Source organism: Cnephaeus nilssonii (assembly GCF_951640355.1).
Source record: "Cnephaeus nilssonii genome assembly, chromosome: 9".
Lineage (NCBI taxonomy): Eukaryota > Metazoa > Chordata > Mammalia > Chiroptera > Vespertilionidae > Cnephaeus > Cnephaeus nilssonii.
The window spans coordinates 65,789,072-65,812,721 of record NC_137080.1 but is presented as its reverse complement, the minus strand read 5'-3'; the positions used below and the strand labels follow the sequence as shown (position 1 = coordinate 65,812,721).

At 41.9% G+C, this 23,650-nt stretch overlaps 1 protein-coding gene across 2 annotated transcripts in view; it reads right to left on the bottom strand.

Annotated features, from left to right (window-relative positions):
• Positions 1 to 806: 806 nt before the first annotated feature.
• Positions 807 to 23,650, bottom strand: part of COL9A1 (collagen type IX alpha 1 chain) — a 135,548-nt gene continuing 112,704 nt past the window's right edge. For both annotated transcript variants that reach the window (XM_079779815.1, XM_079779816.1), the window contains exons 35-39: positions 20,561 to 20,707; positions 20,286 to 20,340; positions 18,365 to 18,553; positions 11,337 to 11,414; positions 807 to 1,573 (exon numbers count right to left, since the gene is read on the bottom strand). In XM_079779815.1, the coding sequence (XP_079635941.1) occupies positions 1,389 to 1,573; positions 11,337 to 11,414; positions 18,365 to 18,553; positions 20,286 to 20,340; positions 20,561 to 20,707 (654 nt within the window). In that variant the 3' untranslated portion in view covers positions 807 to 1,388. The remainder of the gene's footprint in view (positions 1,574 to 11,336; positions 11,415 to 18,364; positions 18,554 to 20,285; positions 20,341 to 20,560; positions 20,708 to 23,650) is intronic.

The window sequence follows — 23,650 nt, the reverse complement described above, 5'->3', positions numbered from 1 at the left end:
CAGGGACAAGTCACTCGTATGCACTGTGACATAGAATGAATGCATTAAGTCTCATCGATCATTTATGTAGATGTTGGTAAAATAGCAAACCAATGTGACTACGTAAATGATAATCAAGTGCTTGAGTTGGTCAGGCAATACCTAGCTTATTGATAAGAATCCAGTGCTTTAGCGGAGCTGCCTTTATAAAATGTGTAAGAAAAATGGTGAAATAGTCCTTTTGCAGCAGTGACGTTCTGAATAGGAGGGAGCTAACAAACCATTGCAATGAAGGCAGGAGCCTGAGCCAGGCTAGACTTAAGGGGTCGATCAAGTCTCTGAAATAGTCTGCAGACATGTTTGTGCATAAGCATTTGTGCATTTTTCCAGGGTTTGGGTCCATAGCTTTCATTAGAATTTCCAAAAGGTCTATGAAGCTGTCCGCCCCACACCACACACCCATATACAATGGATTTCTGTCCCCGGGTAGCACCTTCAAGGGAACAGTAAGGGCTTTTTAATTTCTCTGTGCTAAAAAAAAAAAAAAGCACTAATATAAACATAAACTTAGAGAAATAGCAGTAATTTGCAATTTTTAATGTATCTAAATAAGTTCAGTGACTCCTTTTTATTGAACAAGATTATTTACAAGAAAACATGCAAGAGATTAAGAAACCATATTTATTTCTTCTTGGGTACAACCAGAGATGTTACCTCACACCTTACAAATAAATAATCTCATCAATAAATCTTATGCCCGACAGGATATTAAAAGTCCTTCTTTACTTTCACATAGAAGAGCTCAAAATATTAATAGGTTTGGGATACAGTACAATTCCACACAAAAATCAGGCTGACCATGGAACCAACATGTGCTGTGAAGAAATCATTCCTCATAGCACAGCACTTTCTTGTCACTCCAGAGAGCACACTGATGGGGGTTTTAGGCACCAGTTCTATTGACTGCAGAGGGGTTTCTTCATAGCTAGTCTGCAAATCCTCTATATGACTGAACAACAATCTGAGAACATCCCATTACAAATGAAAATAACTACGGCAACTGAGGTAAACCAAACAGTTGTTTCTGTTTATTGGCACCGCGGCCCACAATGTCACATATGTATAGCACACTAAAGTTCAAGATCCTGGGAACAGGATTATAAATGCATTCAAAGGGAGGTTTTGTTTGTTTTTTACCAATGACTCTGCTGTCTCTCCTCCAAGGAAAAGGAAAGAGGATTTATTGAATAGCACCATCGATCTAAATCTGATTGTCAAGTAGGACTTCTGCAATAATGTTGAAGGTAATAATACACTGTCGTCTCTTGCCCCAGCTTCGGGTGGTGTTTGTCCTCCAAGCTCCTTTGCCAGGGGTGGTTTATGCAGACAGCCATGCAGCACTAAGCCTCTCACTGGACTGGCCCTTTGCTAAAGGCTCGCTGACCAGCCTGCATGGTGCAGGAGGCTGGCTCGCAGAAACCAGGAGGGCCAGCAGGGCCTGGGGGACCGGGCACACCAGGAATGCCTGCCGCCCCTTGAGGGCCTCGCTCACCATCCCGGCCATTCCTCCCAAAGCTGGCAGGACCTGGATCACCTGAAACACACACACAAAAATTTTCAATGTGAACACGAGAACACTCAAGGCTGCAAACTGGCAGTAGGCCCCAGACCTTGCAGCCCAGCATGTGTACATAGGAGCTTTGGGAAATGATGGGTGATGATATGATGATGATGACGATGATAGAATTCCTTCACTGGACTTAGGTTTCTTATAAATTAAAAGTGTAAGATCTCAGCATCTCGAACCCACATTTCCATTTGTAGAGCTGTGCTGTCTGAGTTGGTAGCCTCTGGCCACATATATCTATTGAGCAGTGAAATGAGGCTAAGTCAAAATGAGATGAACTATAAGCTCACCTAGACTATGAAAAAAATGAAAACTATTTCGTTAATAATGTTTATATTTATTACATGGTATGATATTTTTAACACCATGGGTTAAAGAAACTATATTATTAAAATTAATTACACCTGATTCTTTAGACTTTTTTAATGAGGCTACTTAAAGTTTATTTTCATAATCCCAAAACTGTTTATTTTTTATTTTATTAAATTTATTGGAATGACATTGGTTAATAAAATTAAATAGGTTTCAAATGTATAATTCTGTAATACTTCATCTGTATATTGCATTGTTTGTTTACCACCCAAAGTCAGATCTCCTTCGGTCACCATATATTTGACCCCCTTTACCCTTTACTACCCATCCCACCCCCACCGCCCTTCCCTCTGGTAACCACCATACTGTTGTCCGTGTCTATGAGTTTTTATTTATTTGTCCTATTTGTTCATTTGTTGCTTTCAGTCTTATAACCCACATACTTTTTCCATCTGACTTATTTCCAAGATTTAAAATTACACACAGGTGCAACTGGCATGTGGGGCTCCCAGTACATTTCTTTTGCACAGCACTCCAGTAGCGGCACCCTCACTTCTAATAGGGGATCAGTATGCAGACAGGGATAAGAATAGCTCAGTGGTGAGAAGAACAGGCTCTGCAGACAGACACATGGCTCTAAGTCTAGCTCTGCAGTTTACGGACAGGGTGACATTAGCAAGTCACTAATTTCTCACTTTCTGATGGGATAATGCCTTCCTTATAATTAAATTCTATGCCTGAAAGCATCTGATAAATGGGGGCTATTACTATAATTATGAGGGTATTATTGATTAATGTCTTTAGAGAACTGTGCAATGCACCCTACAGAGCTCCCTGACAGTCTTCTCAGGGCCCTACCCCAAGGGCACCTCACTCCAGTCTCACTTCCTCGGGGGCATTTCTTCCCTTTGTGTGTTGGAAGTTGTTTGGTTCCCCCAGTGAGGCGCCCCTAACAAAGAGGGATTTCTGCCCAATGTTTGCCGCATCACACCAGCAGTGCTTTCGTGCTATTATTGCAAAGGTGGCAGTAAGAAACCCAGTGTAAAACAACTTGTATCTGGGATGATTATTTAGTTCTACAGAGACCCTCCTTCCATCTCAGCCATCTTAATCTGTCCATTGGGCCAAAAGGTGAAAGCCAAATCTACACATGCAATTACACATTTGCTGAGGCTTTTTTATTTCCTTCTCAATGGTGTTTAGTTTTCCTTTTCTATTTTAGTGGTGACGTTATATATGTCTCCTTGGTCTTCTTACATGATCTTATTACATAAACGCATATACTTTTAGAAGGCGAGTTGGTTAGAGATCCTATTTTACATTTAACATCTCATTCTCCCCAAGAAGCTTACCAAGTAGATCCACATAAAGCAATGTTATAGGACAAAACATAAGTTTCAAGAGAATAATTATCTTTGACAATGTCCATCTCAAGGCTGTAGGTAAGCAGCGATATAATTTCCCCTCGCTTATCCCATAAGCTTTCATTGGACTATATTAAGTTGTGATGAAGCCAGGGATTATGTGTTTTCCCCTAAAGATGAGGCCCCTGAGACAGTTCCTCTCTCACCCAGAGCACCTATGAAGGAGACGCCAGCAGAACCGTGCCTTTAGCAGAGCCTATTCAGATCTCCTCACACTGGGGTCACTTAACAGTGATTTTTTAAGGTTTAAGATATAGGCCAGACATAAGTGCATATAAAAGGAGATTTTCAGGCACCTCATCAGTAGCAATACCAGGTGCAGGCTAAAATCAACCACGATTAGGAGCAGAAAATGCCCAAAGGAAAGGTTGCAAACCAAATGACCACATGGATAAGGCCGGTATGTAGGTCATGGTAGGCAAATGGCAGCCCATGAGCCAAGTCCTACTTTTGTAAGTGGTCTAATTAGAGCACAGCATGGTCATTCATTGATACATTGCTTATGGCTGCTTTTGCAAGACAAGGGTAGAGCTGAGTCGCTTCAACAGAAAACACAGGGCCCTAAAGCCAAAACACATGCTCCTTTACAAAAAAAGTTTGCTCACTCCCACTGTCATAAAGAAGTAACCCTGGATTAAAGAAGTCCTTACTGTCTTTTCTGGAAGAAAACTGATGGCACAAGTGATGAAAACTGGAATGGATAACGATACTCCAGACCAGCTTTGGGAGGCAGCAGGGAGGACTGAGGGAGGACTGAGGGAGGACGGAGGGAGGACTCAGGGAGGACGGAGGGAGGACTGAGGGAGGACTCAGGGAGGACTGAGGCCTGTGGTGACGTGGAGAGCGGATGTCAGCAGTGGCTCTGCTCCAGCTCCCAGCTGCCAGGAGGGAGCATGGACCAGGACTGCCAGGACCGCTGATGATTTTCAAGGGAAGGTAGGAAACTGAGTTTTTAAATAAATAGCTCTCAACTTATAATGTTAGCAACTAATTCAAAATTTTATTTAACATTTGTAGAGCCAGCCTCCTGCCTAAAACCTTCAATTTAAGGAAAGCCATTCTCTAATACACAAACTATTAAAAAGCAGAAGGAGCGCATTATAGATTTTCATGCTTAGCTCCCTATTTCAACACGTTCTAGGAGAGGCCTTTTCTTCCCACTCGCTGAGTTCATTTCAGATTCCTGCTCATCCTTTGAGGAAGGAGTTGACAAAGCCATCCTCTCTAGCCTTGATTTAGTTTATAAAAAGCTCATCTAGCCCAATTCTCCCTCTGGCAAAAACAGCAATTTACCCTGCAGAGCTTTGGGTGATGTTATCATCATCATCATCATCAATCATCATCGTCACAAAGTGCTTTCCCTTTACCCTGCCCATGCACTGTGCTCATTATTGATCCATTTTCCTCATGTGCAGCCTGAGAGTTAGGAGGATTAAACAATTGTCCATAATCACATAGCTAGAAAGTGTTGGAGTTAGAAACAAGGGCCTACTAGCCTTACCTAACTGTATTTCCATACCCATTGATTTGCTAACGCTGCTGAGGGTGTGTGTGTGTGTGTGTGTGTGTGTGTGTATGTGTGTGTGTGTGTGTGTGTGTGTGTGTGTGTGTGTAGTGTATTTTGTTTAATTTGTTGGGCCTGAATTTTCCACAGGAAGAGGCACAATAGCCAAGAGATAGTATTAATTTTTCTAGAACTCCATCTATCATAAGAAACTAACGATATTTTTCTGAGGTTTTACCCTGTAGAAATTGTCGGAGGAAAATTAAACCAGCCTTCACATGACAGACTGCCAGTTTCTGGTGAGCCCTGACACTGGGCATTCACTCTCCAAGGTGCTCTGAACTTACTGAGTAAGAGCTAATTTGGGAGTAAAACAATGTCACAGTCCAAGTCATTCAAAAAGTCCAGTAGCTGCATGAACAAATATGTATAAACTACTTTTCAAGTCTTAAGAAGAGAAAGCACAGATCTAAAGTGTTGCCATTCTGCTCTGCCTGCCTGATGACTACGCAGGGTTCCGAAATTTCAAGGACCTATGAAAATGCCATTGCCAAACATTCATGGCTTTTAAAACTGAATGTCTATGTCATTCCCTGTGCAAACACTAGAGGGTAGTCATGTCACATTGATGGAGGCCAAGCCACGCCAGGACATTCTGAAGACTCTAATGCAAGCACAGAATGGAAGGGACTGTTTCTGCAGACTTTAAAGGGGGAATAACACAGAAACCTGAAAATAATTTAAAGTATTAAGTAGGGTGTTCGATATTAATCCACTGCTTATGTGAAATGTTTTATGTGCCAGGGACTTTCTTATATCTCTCACCTTATGCTGAGCATACTTTTTTTTAAGCACATATGTTTGAGAAGCAGGTTTGCGTAAGATCCCCACAACCAAATAAGATCGCTGCAGCGATGGAAATAAGATCAATGACTACCGCTAAACGTACTGCTGAACTAAGTGTGCCCTTTGTTTGCTTTTTGTTTTTCCCACTCACTAGTCACCAGCAGATGTTGGGAGAATCCCGAATAACCCATTCATCCGGTGCGGCCCAGGGTAAAGCCAGCTCTGCCCTCCCCGTCCAAGAAGGGAAAAGCATCTCAGCTCACAAGTCACAGGCCTGGTGGCCACATACCTATGATTCCTCATTCAACTCCTCTCCCTCGTGAGTTTGAATGCACATGAAGGAGGTCAGGACCCATTATTAAATAGTTTTCTTTGAACTCCTCAGAGTGCCAAGGAACTTACTGCACAGTTCGGTGTCAGGAGACAGAGTTCCGCTTAATGAGATGACCCAGTCAAGTAATGCCACTAACGGCCTCTGGTAAGAAACTGGAGGTGGGGCCAGGCATTGGGGGAGGTTCTAGAGTCCCAGGGGTCTCGACTATGATCCACACAGCCATGTGAAAGAGGCAGAAAAGGAATGGAGACACTAAGTGGTTAGGGGTGGCGGGGACAAACTAATCTTATTACTAACCAGCCAGCCCATCATTTTGCCTACTAAGTGAGCCTGAATGCAGGAAGCATAAATATCTGCCTCTATCACCTATTACCGAGAGGACTTTGTCAGGAGATGTGGCCTTTGTAAGTCCCTATTCCTGCAAATATAAGAAGAGAAATGGCAATCATAACAGCTAAATTTGCAGAATGTGTGCCATATGCCAGGCGCTACGCTAAGTGCTTTCCATGTGGTAACACATACCTAGGTCCCCCTAAATAACTCCATAGGGTAGGTGTGGTTATTATTGCCGTCATGCCGGGGAGAGACTGAAGCACTAAGAGGGAGAGGAGCTGAAAATAAGTAAGAGAGCAGTGCATACACCTGGCAGCCTCGACCCAGAGCCCAGACTTCTTACATATCTGCCCTGACTACTGACTGTGAGAAGAAACAAACTACATGGTATCTGTCTACTCTTTGAACATTAGACCTGCAGCCGAATGAGAGTCGATGTGATGTTATAATAATAACCTATGGTCCATAGTAGGTGATGTAGCATTACAGCCCAAAGGGCCGTGTAATTCTTAACCCTGAACAAAGTGACAGATATGAAGGGGAGTCGGAGCTAACACTGTGCAGAAAGAATAAAGAAATTCTGATAATTGATAGGTAACGAAGGCCTTGGCTACATTTTTTCAAATATATCAGATAGGTTAGCAGAAAGAAGAATGACCAAAATGATCTTTATTCCATTTAGGAGGATTTGCGTTTCAATTTTAACAGAAGGGACAACAGAGAAGATGATAGAATAACTTGTTCTGCAGGTTCTTTCTTTTAGGTAAGATATGTATTGACCTAGAAGGTTCCAGAGAGCTCCTGCATAGAGTAATGTGAAGGTTCCCCCGGGTCCTAAAGTCCTATTACCATTATCTTTGTGAGAGACCAGAAATCACATTTCTAATCACATTCCAAGCTCCACCAGGGACATTTAAAATGGTCCAGCCTCTCAGTGGACAATTAATCAGTGAAATAATTTACTGCCAGCCAGTGCTTTGCGTTTGTGACATGGAGTTGAAGAGGGTTTTGTGGGGGCAGGGCTGAGGTGTCGGGGTGGTGCTGGCTGAGAGAAGAGTAGCTGATTGCTGCCCATTGAAGGCAGGAGCAAAAGGCTGCAGGGGCTTAGCCAGGCCCAGCTGTGCCCAGCTCTCCTTCATCTCAGAAAACAGAAGTGGATTTGTTATGTCATGGGAGTAACAATAACCAACATTTCTTGACCAACATTTCTTGAGCACTTACGATGGCCAGAAATGTTCCTAATCCCTTTATATGGAGGGATTTCTCAAATATACTATTATCACTATCTTATAAATGGAGAAATGGAGGCACAGAGCAATTAAGTAACTTGCCCAGTGTCATAAAGCTAGTGAGTGACTGAGTCAATACTTGAATCTAGCATGTCTGAACTGTGGAGCCCACATTCCCAACAGCCCACTTTCAGGGAACTAGCCTAAGTGCCCATCAGCAGATGAGTGGATTAGAAAACTGTGGTACATCTACAAAATGGAATACTACGCTGCTGTAAAAAGCATGGATGGACCTGGAGAGCATTATGCTAAGCAAAATAAGTCAGAGAAAGATAAATATCACATGATCTCACTCATTTGTGGGATATAATGAACAACATCTACACTAATAAAAGAGAAACATGCAAATTACCGTCACTCCGCTACGCTACCAACCAATCAGAGTGAGTATGCAAATTAACCTTAAACCATGGCGGCAGCCCCGCCCCCCGCCGCACCGGGCCTGTGGGGGTCAAAGAAGTTGGGTGCCAGCGCCTGAGGCTGGCTGCAGCCAGGGAGACCAAGAAGCTGCCTGCCCCGTGATCCCAGGCCGCAGCCAGCAGCAGAAGCCTCACGTCCTCCCGCCCCACGTCCTGGGGGAGACAGAGAAACTGGGACCCAGCGCCTGAGGCTGACTGCAGCCCGGGAGACAAAGAAGCCACCTGCCCCATGATCCCAGGCTGCAGCCAGCCGGAGAAGTCGCCCACACTGCATCCCAGGGAAGACGGAGAAGCCGCCCGCCTGCGGTCCAGGCGCCAGCACCTGCAGCTGGCTACAGCCTGGTAGACGGAGAAGCTGCCCATCCCGTAGTCCCGGGCACCAGCACCTGCTGCTGGCTGTTGCCCGGGAGACGGAGAAGCCGCCCACCCCATGGTCCCAGGCACCAGCACTTGCAGCTGCAGCCCAGGCGAAGCCACCTGCCCACCATCCCCTGCGGCTGCAGCCGGCCTGGGCGCGTATGGCTGACCAGAGGGAGGGAAGCCCGGATCCCGGGGGTCTGTGGTCGGCTGGAGGAGGGAATCCTGGGTCCCGGATGCGGGGCCCAGGCAGAGGTGGTTAGGGGCAATCAAGCCAGCAGGGGAGCAGTTAGGGACAATCAGGCTGGCAGGCAGAAGCAGTTAGGGGCAATCAGGCAGGCAGGAAAGCAGTTAGGAGCCAGCAGTTCTGGATTGTGAGAGCGATGTCCAACTGCCGATTATCCCCTGAGGGGTCCCAGATTGGAGAGGGTGCAGGCCGGGCTGAGGGACACCCTTCCCCCACCCTCTAGTAAACTGATAAACAAAAACAGATTCAGAGACAGAGAATCATTGATCAGACCATCAAACCTCAGAGGGAAAGTAGGGGAGGGTAGGGGTAAGGTGGAGAGATCAACCAAAGGACTTGTATGCATGAATATAAGCCTAACCAATGGACACAGACACCAGGGCGGTATGGCATGGGGGGGGGACAAAGGGGGGATAAGGACACATATGTAATACCTTAATCAATAAAGAAAAAAGGAACTAGCTTTAGAGGAGGGATACCCCAAAAAGCTCTCGTTCAGGAACTTGATGGATTTGGGAAACTGTCAGCTGTGCAAATTATGTGCAGACCCGAGAATGACCTAAAACCCAAAGCCCAGGGCCTGCGCCTCAAAGAGTGCAATAACAAAGGCCCCCGTGTGCCTGTGTGCTTTTGAAAGTTAGCCTTCGTTTTTAAAAAACAATGTCAAATATCCTCCCAATGAAAATATAACAGAAGCTCAGAAAAAGAAAGACCGGAATTTCAGAGTGGTACCAGGGAGGCAGGGGAAGGACTGGCAAAGGCAGAGAGGAGAAGGGCAGGTCTCAGGAGTCCTAAAAAAGGGAGCCCATAACATTTTTTAACAAATCAAATTTAAATATGAGATCCAAGACCAGCTGCAACAAATTTACTTATAAGGGAGAAAAGATGACGGCCAGGTGGAGCGGCCAATGGTGAGCTTGTCCTACCCTTACCATTTTGCCCATACATGGATGTCTCATGTACTAAAAAGCAAATCAGCTAAGTCCTATTTTGGCAGAACAACAGGAGGGAGCACTTGTAAACCCCTTCCAGTCAGACTTAGGGACACCCCCCGCCACCCCCAGTGGGCTACTGCATGTGGGGGATCATGGGCCTCGGGTGGCAGCCTGATACACTGCATATACAGAGCTAGTCTTCCTCAATCGTCCCATTTTTAAGCTTAAAATTTTGTTTATCAACAGACTTTTTGAAAGAGTCACCAGAAACCATAATATATTTTTGTTAGAGGAAAATCTTGCCAATAGTGCAAGTGGCTGTTCCAAGAACTGTTAAGTGATTTCTCAACAAAATGGGAGGAGAAATTGTAAGGTTATCCTATATGTATACAGGTAATTGAGTACATTGTAATGATGGTATTTTATCAGCTTTAAACCCTCCTATCGCTGCCATTGATAAAGGCAATGACTCAGTAAATTCTATTTCTTGTTTCTCTCTTCTAAACACCTATCAATGAATCCAGGCTCCTCTAAAATACTCTCCCCTTGGTCCCATTTAGCTCCAAGCAGATTCTTTCCTTTTCCAATCACACACACACAAAAAGCATCAATTTATGAAAATATCTTGATGGGCCCACAGTTTTAGAGAGGCAGTGTTGGAGCTATCTCCAAATGTGTTCATATTTTTAAAATGTATTTTAATGAGAAAGCAATCCCCAGGAGCAATGAAATGTATAATTAGAAAGCAATGATGTTTGGGGCTGCAATTATAGCCATGATTGAATACGTAAGCCTGTGGCAGAATTAGAACATGATTATTTCTTTTTCTAAAGTTCCTTAGAACAAGTTTTGCAAATCTATTGTGGAATATGAGCCACCCTTTCTCTGCACAACTCCTCTGACCTCACCTCTCCTCGGCGCCAGGGTTTGCGAGCCTTACTGAGCAGCGATAAGAGAGTGTGTTGTAAAACAGCACCTCACTCTTGCTCTTAAACCGGCTGGCTTTTCGATCCTGCTACGCGGCTTCTGTGGCTGGGCCTATAAGTCACTTCCCAGCTGACGAGTGTGCTGCAGCCTGAACGCCGGGGGGACAGAGTCACCAGTGTGTAAGGAGAGAACAGACACCCAGTGAGAGAGTCCCGGCTCTCACACAGGCTGCTCTGTGGCCTCGGTTGGCACAGCAGTGATATGTGGCCTGTGTGTGGCTCTTTGTGGCTATGAGTAGGAATATTCAGGTTTACATATTTATTTATTTGGGGGACATGGGTTTCTAGAAGTTCAGGATGTTTGAAACAGGAGCTTTTAAAATAAAATTTTAGTTACTCTCTATGCAATAGTTTGAAGACTTGGATGAATTTTCCTGTTGCTCTGACTTTTTAGTTAAAATTAAAAAACAAAAAACAAAACACAGAAAACTATCAACTGGGATTGAAATGGAGAGGACCCCATTCCTTCAGCATTTCATACTAAGTGCGTGTGGCTGGACCAACAATTTTTAAAATATCCATTAAAAAATTAATATTTCAAGTCCTGACATACATTTTCTCACAAAGAGTACAAATGTGATTTAGAGATCATTTAACTCTTCATTAAAGTTGGTCTGGAAAAATTGATGCCAGCCATTCTCGAGTATCAGATGATATGCTTAAGTAATTAAAGAACAATTCTTTAAAATATTATCCCATTTGCTACCAACTTCTCAACCTCCTCCTGCCATACATCACACTTACCTGGTAGACCTGTGGCTCCGGGCAAACCCTTGGCACCTCTTCCTGGAGGGCCACGTTCTCCCTTTTCTCCCAAGTCACCTGCAGAGTGTTAGAGAAATGTTATATTTCTATACATCTATAAAAATAAAGTTCTGTAACTTGAAACTTTAATCAAAGCCCAAATTCTAAAACCAAAAGGTACTAAAATTGCCACAACTAGATTGTAGCAAGGCAAAAATCAAGTTAATTATAATAATGGATCTAAGGGGGGAAATCAAATAACCATAGTCATAGATGCTGAAACAACATTTGAAAAAACTGAACACACATTCCTGATGCAACAGTCAATAAAATAATAATCAATGGCTACCTCCTTAACATGAAAAAAAACTACTCTCTTCTCTCAGCCCAAAAGCTAGCATGATGCTTAAAGGGAGACACGATAAGCAGCCCCACTACAGTCAGAACATTATCAAGATTCCCCCTGTATCACTATTATCATTTGGTTTGGGAAGTTAAGACCCTCTGTTTTCAGGTGCTATGTGTATATATATTAAACCCTAGAAAATCAACTCCCAATGTACTACAGACAATAAGATAATTCAGTAAAATGGCAAGATACAAAGTTAATATATGGAAATCAATAATTTTCACATGTAAAAAAGTCAGTAATTGGTAGTGAAAAAATGATACCTTCTGTAATAGCAATTAAAATAGTAAATACTAGGAATACGTTTAATCAGAAATATGCAAATACAACATGAAAATACTTGATATTTCTAAAGGATATGAAAAGACTGAGGAAATGTTCTCATTTGGAATGACATCATCATAAAAGTCAGTTCGCCCTACGCTGAATTTTCATCATGATCCAATAAAAATACAGATTTTTAAAACCAGATAGGTGATTCTGAAGTTTATATAGGAAAAAAACACATAAAACAGAATAGCCATAAGAATTCCCAAAAGAAAAGGAACTTGAAGGGAATTAATCCTACCAAATATTAAACCATTAAAATATTGTGGGACTGGTACATGAGTAGACAGACCAGTGAAACAGAATAGAAAATCTAAAAACAGGCCCAAATACACATAGGAATTTGGTTGTTTTAAAGGTGTCATCTCAAAGTAGGAAAAAGTTGAATAATTCCATAAATAGCATTGCAAAAGTGAGTAGCCTACTTGAAATAAAACATGTTGGATCTATTTCTCACACCATAAGCCAGAATAAATGGCAAATGTATCAAATATTTTAAATGCAATTTAGGAACCAGAAGAAAACAAGGGAGAATTATTTTGCCACCTCAGATTCGAGTTGGCCTTTCTAGTATGATATGAAGAGTTCTAACTCTAATATGAGGAGTTCCTAAAATCAATACAAAAAGGCAAACAACACAATAAATAATAAGCAAAATACATGAGCAAAAAAGTCTGTAAAATGAAATAAAAGGCTCTTACCTATATAAAAACATTCCCTGACTTCACTCTCATAACAGAATTAATGTAAACTTAGGATGCTATTTTAACCTACATGATCAGCAAAAATTCCAAAGTTTAATTAAATATGTGCTAGCTGTTGAAAAATACACTGTTACACATTGCTGATAAGAGTGTAAATTGGTACAGTCTCTTGGAGGGTAACTTAACAATATCTATCAAAATTATAACTAGAACTACCATTTTACCCAGCAAGTCCACTTCTAGGAATTTATCCTAGAGATATAGAGCTTATGTTGATATTTGTACAAAAATGAAACATATGCAGCTGTGCTCACTGCAGCCTTACTGTAATAGCAGAAGATTGAAAACACTCTAAATGTCCATTGAAGAGTTATATACATTATGGTACTTCCACAGAATGGAATACTATGCAGCTATGAAGAAGAATCAGGAAGCTCTTTGAAATGATCTTCAAGATATTGTTAAATGAAAAACACACAGTCCAGATTACTTACTACAAGACAATATAACTTGTTTTTTAAGGAATCTAGGACAAATATACTATATTCATATATCCTTGCATATCATAGTTAGTAAGGATGTAGAAGAAATTAACAATAGTGATGACCTCAGAGGAAGAATAAAGAAACCTCAGCAAATGGGAGACAGGAGTGACAGAAAAACTCTTTGCTAAATATTTTCTATATATTTTAAAATTCTTATATAATGCAAATTAGTATTGCCAAAAATAAATTAATGAATTTCCAAATTTTAAAGTGTGCTATCAAAAGTGCCTACAATTTACCATGGACTCACTATTTACAGAGAATATGGTTTGGATTGGAACCAACTGTGTGTATTTGTATGACAGTTGATTAAATTTAGGGAATCGGCAGTCACAGAAACAAAGCTGCATTAATTATCCCGCTGCCTGCAGAGACCAAACCCAGAAACTCTGCCTCATTAACAAACTGGTCCTGAATGACTTCTAGCGCTCCCAGTACAGGCAGGCATTATCCTACTCTCTCATTAGTATAGTATTATATTATTTTCGACACTTTCAGAAAATGCAATGGTATTTTGTAACGAATTCTATACAAAATCATTTTTCCCAAACATCTGTATCAGCCCAACCTCATTCAATACTGAGTCTTTCCAATAATTTAAAAACAAAGGCATGGACACAACAAAAATAGGAAGCATATCTGTACAACCATCGATACATTAGTCAAATATCAACCATCTCTCATTATGAAGGAATGTTTAGTTATCATACTTTGATTTTAACTGTGAATGTCCTCGTGTGGATATTTTTATGGTGAAACAACTACATTTTCAAAGCAATTTAAATTTACGTAACTACTGTGTAAGGAACAGAGTTCAGGACGGACTCATATTCACATAAGCTACTTTTTCACACTCATCATTAATCTAGTCTTCTTGTATTAGGAAGCTATGACAATTGGCATTTTTTAAAACTAACAGCTGAAGCACTCTAGTTAACTTAGCAATTTAAATGCCAAATCACTGCAATTCTGGAGACTGGCAATGAGAAGAGAATCTTTAAATGTGCCATGTTTTTTCATACAGGAGATGAAATTATAAATTAAAATGCAACTTTCACACAGACAGTGCAAGTTAAACACATTCGGCATGAAGCCATGACAACTTGAAATCGTTGCTTGCGAGGAGGAAGACTGCCGTCTTAGTTGTGATGCTGTATTCTGGCTGACGGTCATAAGGAAACAAATTTCAGCTGGGCTCCAAGACAGCCGTGCTGCAGACCGCGGTTCCACAGCCGGGTTCTGTTTGTCACCAGGGTTCATCTACTTCCTCAAGCCCTGGGCCTGCCTACTTCTGAGATGTTCAAAAAGCGGCTCAAAGAAGTAAATGTCCACCTTTGTTAGCCGATTGTGTCATAAAATACATATAAAAAGCTTATCAAATCAGCTTTACCTAAGGTATGAAGCAAAGCACACAGTTTGAAGAGAAAAACAGCTTATTATGAACAGAGTGGCTAAAACTAAATAAATTTTCATCGCTCCATTGTTGCTCTTTATTTAATTTGTTTGAAAGTTATAATTGAAGGCCCATCATCATGTGAGCATCTTGATAGTTTAAGAAGTGTTGGTCACAGTATGACTGTACTTTCTCAAACCTTCACTCACATACTGACATGCCTGTCTGACTCACACTGAAATATCTGAAAAAATATGCAGCTTTCCTCATAAGGACTTCAAATGAATCCACACTGTGAACATTCAAAAATGGTATTTATGACACGAAAGACTGATTTAATACTAAGCAAAGTGAGCATAGGCTTCTCTGCTTGAGTACACACATAAAATGTACACCGTGCAGGGGCCGAGACATGTTGTATGAGACATGTTGATGAAAAACAAAAACATGTAACATATGTATAAATGACTTAACCTCTTGAGTATGACTTGAGGCCTATTTCTACTGGCTCCTATTGAAAATGTGCTACTGTGTTTTTCAGAGTAATTTTTAGGAGGAAAATAGTGACTTACTTAAGACATAGCCTGAACTATTAAGAGCTTTAGTAAAACTTATTTCTTTGTTACTTACATGACAATTTCTCTAGAAAAACCATCTCAAAGTGACAACATGGCAGAGCAGGGCTCCATACCTTTATGAGGGATGGGGAAGAGGCAACAGCTGACATTGAAATGCATCTCTCTTCTCTACTGGGCTGAACATTTATGTTTCAAATGGGGAGGTGCTTATTCTCATGGAAAAGGTGATCTGTAACCTTTGGATGGTGAAACACTATGTTTTCTATTACATGCCATTGTTAATGAATGTGGGGGCACAAGAGAGGTCAAGTCCAGTGACCTAGAATCACACATTCCCAAGTTTGTGACAGCATTGATTGATAAAGAAAACCTGATTACTTTTTTCTGCATACACCCCAAGTTTTAAGAAATGAAACGTGAAAAGGTGCTGCTTTAAAGGGATCCAGTGACAAGAAAGAGATGGAGGGCGCTGGGGAGAGAAAGTCCTTTAGAAAAAAGAAAAGGACTGCATCACTCCTGGACTATAGACTACGTCATAAATACCGAAGGAAATTAGGGGGCAATCCCTTATATGATCAAGCTATGCTTGATGAATGGGCTTAGTGGTGGAGCCATTTCCCAGGTTTCAAGTATAGAAATGTACCTTTCTCCCCGTCAAAATTAGGTTTATCTGCTAGGGCCAACCCAGCCCAGCCCAGCCCAGCCACAAGTCAGTGCTATTAAGAGCTTTCCAGCCTCGCCAATGTGGCTCAGTGGTTGAGAGTCGACCTATGAACCAGGAGGTCACGGTTCATTGGATTCCCGGTCAGGGCAATGCCTTCGTTGTGGGCTTGGTCCACAGTGTGGGGCATGCAGGAGGCAGCCGATCAATGATTATCTCTCATCATTGATGTTTCTCTCTCTCTCCCTCTTCCTTCCTCTCTGAAATCTATAAAAATATTTTTTTTAAAAAGAGCTTTCCGGGCAGTTTCCAAACATTTCATCTTTGTTTCCAGTGGTCCTCAGCCCCGGTTGCACATTGAAATCACCTGGGGGTGTATTTTTAAATTCCAAAGCCCAGACCAATTAAACCAGCATCTCTGGGAATGGGACCCAGACGTGAGTCATTCCTAAAGCTCCTCAGGTGGTCCCAGCTGGCAGCCCCACCTGCGGAGCGCAGCTCTAGGCAGCCTCTCCTAACGGAGCAAGTCAACAGCTTCCGATTTTAAAGGAATCAGATGGGACTTGAGGAGCATTCTGACACTAACTCAAAGTTAGACTCTGTCCAAATATAGAGACTTCCTTTTAGCCAATGACAAAGGGCTGTGGTTTCTACAGGCCCTACACGTGTCCCTTTTCAGTAGGACTTAGCTGCATGGGAACCTGGCCTCTTGTTAGAACGCAGACTGCTGGGCCCCACCTCCGGGTTCTGATCGGTGGGTCCGGTGGGCTGGAGAGCCTGCGTTCTTAACAAGGTCCCTGGTGCTGCGAAGCTCCTGAGGCCACTCTTTCACAACCACAGCTCCGAAGTGAACTCCCCAGAGCTAAGAAGACATCCTAGGCGCCCCGACACAACGGAGCCAACTACGTCAGCAATCGCCCAAGGTAATGGAGTTTCTTAAAACGGTTCACAGAATGAATGGGAACTAACTGTAAAGCACCTACGGCATGAGTTTCTAAACTAACAGCTGAAAGCAGAACAGCGATGAATGCCTATGCGATTTTCTCAGATAAATTTTTTCTCTGGTTCTCTTTAAGATAAACTCTGAGCTCTCTCCATATCTGTTTTTGTCTAGCCTCTGAAAACTCTGAAATGGTGCCAGGCTTACAAGAGGCCCTAGTTAGGGCTCATTTATTAACATGAACACGCCAAAAACAATTATAATTAAGGAAATTATTCCAGCTGAGGGTATAGTTAGCCAAATGCATCAGCAATTCATTTATAGATCCAAAAAGGCAGCTTGCTTGCCCTCTGACCATTCACACCATAATATTTAATCCTAATTGGAGCACCACCATTTTAAAAATAAGTCTTTCTCTCGTTTATTTTATGCCACACCTTTCTGAAGTTTCCCAGGGAGCTGTCAGTCACTCATCATGATACAGAAACTCCTCATTGTATCTAGTCCTCTACACACCCCAGGGCTCACACACCCCAAGATAACACACTCACCTCAACTGGCAAATGCCATCTGAGGCAACCAGTCCTTCTGCAAGTCCCATTTAATACCTAGCACACAACCCTATTTTTCTGAAAAAATACTGGATACCAGAGCTTAACGTGCTTTAAGTAGAAGGAGAAGAAACAGACTCTCTCATGCTCCCTCACATGTTAAAGAAGGAATAAAGTTTGAGTGTACTTCAGAACTAAAAAAAAAAATCCATCAAAACCAAACATCCAGTGTCACATTTTAGAAGAAGGGAGAGGCAGCTTCAATTCATAATGTAATGTTTCTTACGTCCTGCTAACAAATTTGTTCGTTTAAGTAACCGATACAAACATCCTAAGGCTGGTTGTCATCTTAGAAGACCTCTACACTAATTTTAGACTCTGAAAAAAATAAATAAGTAAACAGCTGAATGATCCTGTACTAGGTCCTGACGTTTATTTTGAATGATGGGGTTGAGGCAGCGTATAATTGGAAAAGGTCAATGCTGGGAGTCAAGGGACCTTAATGCTGGTGTTTACTCTACTGTTGTCATAGAGCCGTGGTCGGCAAACTGCGGCTCGCGAGCCACATGCGGCTCTTTGGCCCCTTGAGTGTGGCTCTTCCACAAAATACCACGGCCTGGGCGAGTCTATTTTGAAGAAGTGGCGTTAAAAGAAGTTTAAGTTTAAGAAATTTGGCTCTCAAAAGAAATTTCAATCGTTGTACTGTTGATATTTGGCTCTGTTGACTAATGAGTTTGCCGACCACTGTCATAGAGCAAGGTCAAGGGAATACCACCTAACAGTTTTCTAATCCTTACCAGCAGCATTGCAAAAGAGAACAACACATCTTAGCTCACAGAATACCTGGAGCTTGGTAGGACATGTGAATACACCTGAAAAAGGACTGTGTTCCTTGGTTCCACCGGGGCAAAAAGGCTTACCTTTGGGCCCCCTCAAACCAAGAGCACCAGGGGGCCCTTTCATGCCTGGGAGGCCACGGAGTCCCATCTGGCCCGGGAAGCCATTCTCTCCAGGGGGCCCCGGGGGACCCGGGAGTCCAGGCCTCCCAGGAAGGCCGGAAGCTCCCGAGTCTGGACGCTTGAGACTAGCAGCCATCTCAGCAAGATGCTCTAAAAGATAATAAACAAAACAGCCCAGAAAAGTCAGAGACATGAAAGGGATACAAATGAAAAGAGAGGTATTTCAAGTGCCTTTTAAAAAAAAAAAAAATGTGTCACCAGAACTTCAAAATTGGTGGTGAGAAGTGAATCAAGTTGGATCACTTTCCCAGGGGCTCCCTGCCAGGAAGCTTCATGGGGCTGTTCTATTCAGCTCTGCCTGGATATATTTGGTCCTGCTGGTGTGAGACCAGGGACAAAAGGATGAGGATTTAAAAAAAAAACAAAAACACTAAACTAAACTGCAGGGCTTTGGGGTGAGTGGTGTTCTAAAAGAATGAGGGTGTCACCTGCATCCTGACTTGTTATCGGAAAGCCCAGGATGGGGAGAAAATGAGTTTCTTCGCAGAGGTAGAATGATGTCCGGAGCTTATTAAAAGCCAAGGACATTGTCCAGAAGGAGTATTGAGACACCATTTGAGACCTAGCCTCACAAGTTTAGCTTGAAGATAACTAAGTAACTTGAAATATTTTGCGAATTCATGACTTCTTATGAATTCTTCTTCTCAAAAGTTTTTTTCATGCTTGGAGTAGATAATAAACATTAAAAATAGCCTGCTTCCTGGGAATGGTCGCAGTCTGTCTTAAACATTAATAACTTTGTGGGCTTTTTCAGGAACCATTAAATAGATTAAGAATCATCCACTAAAACCATAGAGAACAAGGCAATGTTCCCATTATAATACCCTAAGGAACAAATTCTGATGTAATATATTTTCACGCTTTAGGGTGCAAAGGAGAATAGGAATTGGAAACACATTTCTAACCAATATTTTAAAGCTGTCTCAATGTGAGTATGCTAAGTGTGCCTGGCATAAGTAAGAGCTAGTATAAAGTCACAATTTTCTGGATATGTGATGTTTAAAATGGAAGTATCCTTTCAAGATACAATGTCTGCAGCAAAGGGATTATACTGGTTTTCAAATACAGAGGTGACCATTTCATTCTGGAAAACTCTACAAGTCTACGAGACAAATTAGACAATCTCATGAGCATACAGAGAAGAGTATTCCTTTCTGCCAGGAGTGGTTCCAACCAGAATAAGACAATTACTTGTTAGAAAGCCCCAGGGTTCCAGGTCTCCTGCTACAGGAGGGTTACCAGGTCTCCTGCTACAGGAGGATTTGCACACCTCCATTTTCAGTGTGATTTCAGAACTAGGCCAGTTCTGAAACAGCTGTGGCAAACAGGAGTCGCCATAGCTACAGATCAGTTTAGATAAAGGTTAACAAACGTGAACAAATGTTGCCATTTTGGTAAAATACTAGTTCTTGATTTTCAATAAAGGTGGTACATGAGTAGCCATACTGTCCTTACGCTTCTTACAGCATGGAGTCTGTCATTCACTTCTCATGCAATCTACAGAGAGAGCCTCGGTCAGTGCTGGGTACTCACAGAGTGGTAGGGTGTTGAAGAAGGGAAAGATACCTGAGAATTGTAGTTTCAACAGGGAAAAGTGTGTGTGTGTGTGTGTGTGTGTGTGTGTGTGTGCTTTCTTGTAAATTAATACCTTTGGCCAAAAAAAAATCTCAGGCTAATTCAGAAAGGCAATATTTTTCTTTTTCTTTGAAGCTATAAGCTACTGTGATGATGACCAATTGGATAAAACAGAACGGACATGAGTATTATTTAAAAACTCCCTTCTTTAAAGCGTACAGAAAATCAAGCATCGTGATTTATTTACCTTGCATGACCCTCATGCAGACCTGCTTAATGTGCTGGTCCGTCGGCGCTCTCCCCTGGGGCAGGAAGAAAGAGGCAGTTATCCCCGGGACCGTAGACAGGGCTCTGTTACGGGGGAAATGGACAGACGGGGCAGGGGACAGGCGGCTGGATTTACAACAGGACAACCGCCCACACTGCCCAGGAGCGGGTGTCTGGGCTGGCCGGGCGGCCCTGACCCCGTGTGCTGGGGGACGGAGTCTCCACAGAGGAACGGCGGGGCTGCCTGCCACTCACCGGAGGGCCCTCGATGCCAGGCAGGCCGGTGGCGCCCTGTTCGCCCTGCACGCCTCGGGGTCCCGGCGGTCCCTTCGGTCCCTCCACTCCGGGAAGCCCCCGGCCGCCTTCAGGCCCCCTCAAGCCAGGCTCCCCGGGGTTACCCACCTAGAACAAAGTGGCACAGTGTGAAACCAGGACTAAATGCAAGTCTGCTTAACATTGACACAATATTCATATTCAGACTTTGAGGCTTACTACATTCTATTCAGACTAAGGCGAGAATTCCTCAGCGTAGACACACAGGGCCGCACAACCCACCCGTCTCTCAGAATTCCAGCTCAAACACACTTTTAAAGAATCTTTCCTTTTTGTATAGTTATTACTTCAAATTGGTAATTGAAAGAATGCATTTTTAAAACCACATTCTTCATACTTTAAGCCACTTCCGAAGAGCAAGTTAGCGGTTAATAAGGCTTGTTAACTGTTTCTTTCCACAAAAAGGCCACCAAGTTCTTACATGTTACTTTGTATATCACCAATACAGAAAGCATAAAACAAAGATATCTCTAAGAACATGAGGTATTTAGCTTTTATAAGATTCTTTGGAGAATTTGAAGATGCCAGATATATCCAGTAATTATAAAATACTAACAGGAACTAAATCAATACATGCAAAACACCACATTTACAACATTGCATTTAAAATCAATGCATTTAAAATACTGGAACAAAAGGAGTAAGTCCATAATTTAAGTATTGAAAAGTTAAAAATCTAAATATTAATGAAGTTAGAAATAAACTGTTTCCTTAGCACAAAAGCATATACCCATTAGATTTTTGTTTTCTGGAAGCAGACCACTGAAAGCATTTAAAAGAATCCTCGAGTACAATAACTGCTTTAGAAAGAGACTAAATTAATTCACTTTTTGTTAAACTACCTCTGATAGAATTTGTGGCGCAGTAGTTACACTGTACTGTTGTTTATAGAATAAGAATGAGAAGATAAAAGAACAGGAGGCAGCAAGAGTTCAAGATACGAATGTTCATAAAGCAACCTAATCCTACTTCCTTTTCATATGAAACATTTCTCTAGAAAAAGCTCTTTGAAACACTCAAATGTCTCAAACTGAAGGGAAGAAGGCAATTAAGCAATGCTTTCACCAGACACATCCAAAGAAATCTCAGCAAGTGTGCTTTTTCCAATCTCTCTTTATGCAAAAAAATAAAAAAATAAAAAATGATATTCATCTAAGTCAACCTGTCAAAATTGCTCCTAAGAAGAAATTACAGCTTAAAAGACTTCCTGAAAGACGGTATCAACAGGGAGAGGGAAGGATGTGCAATGGAAGGCTGGGGAGTTGTCAGGTGACTAGAGTGCAGAACTGTCACAGCTTCTGAAGCAACCCAGAGGAGAAGCCAAAATGAAAATGCAGAAATGCATTAAGGAACTGGCAGAAAACAGAGGAGACCGGATCAGTGTAGTTTCTGCCGACAGTGCTAAAATATTGCTGGAACAAGAGACAAGAAATTTTTGATGAAGAGATTAAGGCGCCAGGACATGATAAGGATCCTGGATCTTTGGGGGGAAATCCCTCAGGTGAGGAGAGGTATGCTAAAGTAGAAACAGACTTTACCTGCTATCAACTTCGTCTACGCTGAAATCACTAAGGACAGCAAAAGTCTTCCTGTTAGTGACTATTCCCCCTGATTCTGGGACAGTACACTTTAATTTCATCAGTATCACCTGAGTCATGTTGGAGACGACGGGGGTAGGAAGAGAGGTGAGGAAATCAAGAGCTGATTCCTAGTATTATATCCAAATTTAAATGAAGTGATCACTGCATTGTTCATTTTTCTCTTATAGCTTGAACATTAGCAATTACTGCTACACTATGAAAGAGCATCTTTATTACCAAATTCTAAGATGGTTTATCTTTTACATTTTCTCAATCCCAAACCATGTCCGTCTAAGATTCTTAGGCAGAAAGATGTTACTTGAAGCTTGAGACTGTTCCATGGCGTTTAGAGGCAGGATGTAAACAGCTAAGTTAATACAACTTAGTAATAATTGCCACCTCGGTGGTGTGTAAAGAGCCCAGGGCTGGGCTTTGTAACCAAGTCTGGGTGAGTCTCCCCAGAGAAAGTAGGGCTGAATGCATAGGAGGAGGCAGCTGTTTTAAGGGAAGAAACAGAAGGCAGCGGGCTAGGTGAACAGCACACAGCATCAGACAGCATGCCATGTAAGAAGAGCTGCAAACAGATGCACTTCCAGACATGAAGGAGATGAGAGGAGACAGGCAAGGCAGACAACACTTTGTCAAAAGCTGTGGACACCTTGCTAAGAATCCGATTTTACTCCATAAAATGTTATCCCTGAAGGATTTTAAGCAGAGCAGGGGTAGTGTGTTTTATCTTTTCTCTCTAGATGTCCATGGCTGCCACAAGGATCATATGTTGGACAGGGATGGAGAGGAGTGGGGAGATTCCAGAAATAGGAAGGACTTGGAGACTAACTGGTGGTTAGTGACATCTGAGATTGAGATCTGAGCTTCATCTTTTCTCCTTACACTAAATCATTATTGTCCTAGTGCATTCCTTTCAAATTACAGATCATCCCAGGTCTGCCACCAATTGGTTCTATCATTCTGAATTCATCTAATCTCTAAGGACATCAGTTTAGTTTCTATAAAATGATGAATTAAAGAAGGTAATCATTTTCCAGCTCTATTAATTCTCTATTACATTTTCTTATGCAGTATGTCTCTATTTTACTTCCCCAAATAGAATACCCTGGAGATTAAGAAAATTACTGAAATATTTGCCAACAAATTGTACAACTGCCAACAAAACTCAATTATACTCTCATCACCGTGAAGCACAAGTCAGTTCTTTAAACATGGCCCATTTGGGGAAGAAATTACCATGTAATATATTCATTGAGCCACTTATAATATGAAAAAAAAAAAAACACATCCTTTAGAATGGTTAGTTCAATAGGCAGATCTATTTGCTCTGTTGTTTTGTTCTTTGAATTAATCCACTCCTTAAAGAATAAATTTAGACATTCATTTCCTTGAAGATAAATCCATTAAGAATTGAATTTACAGA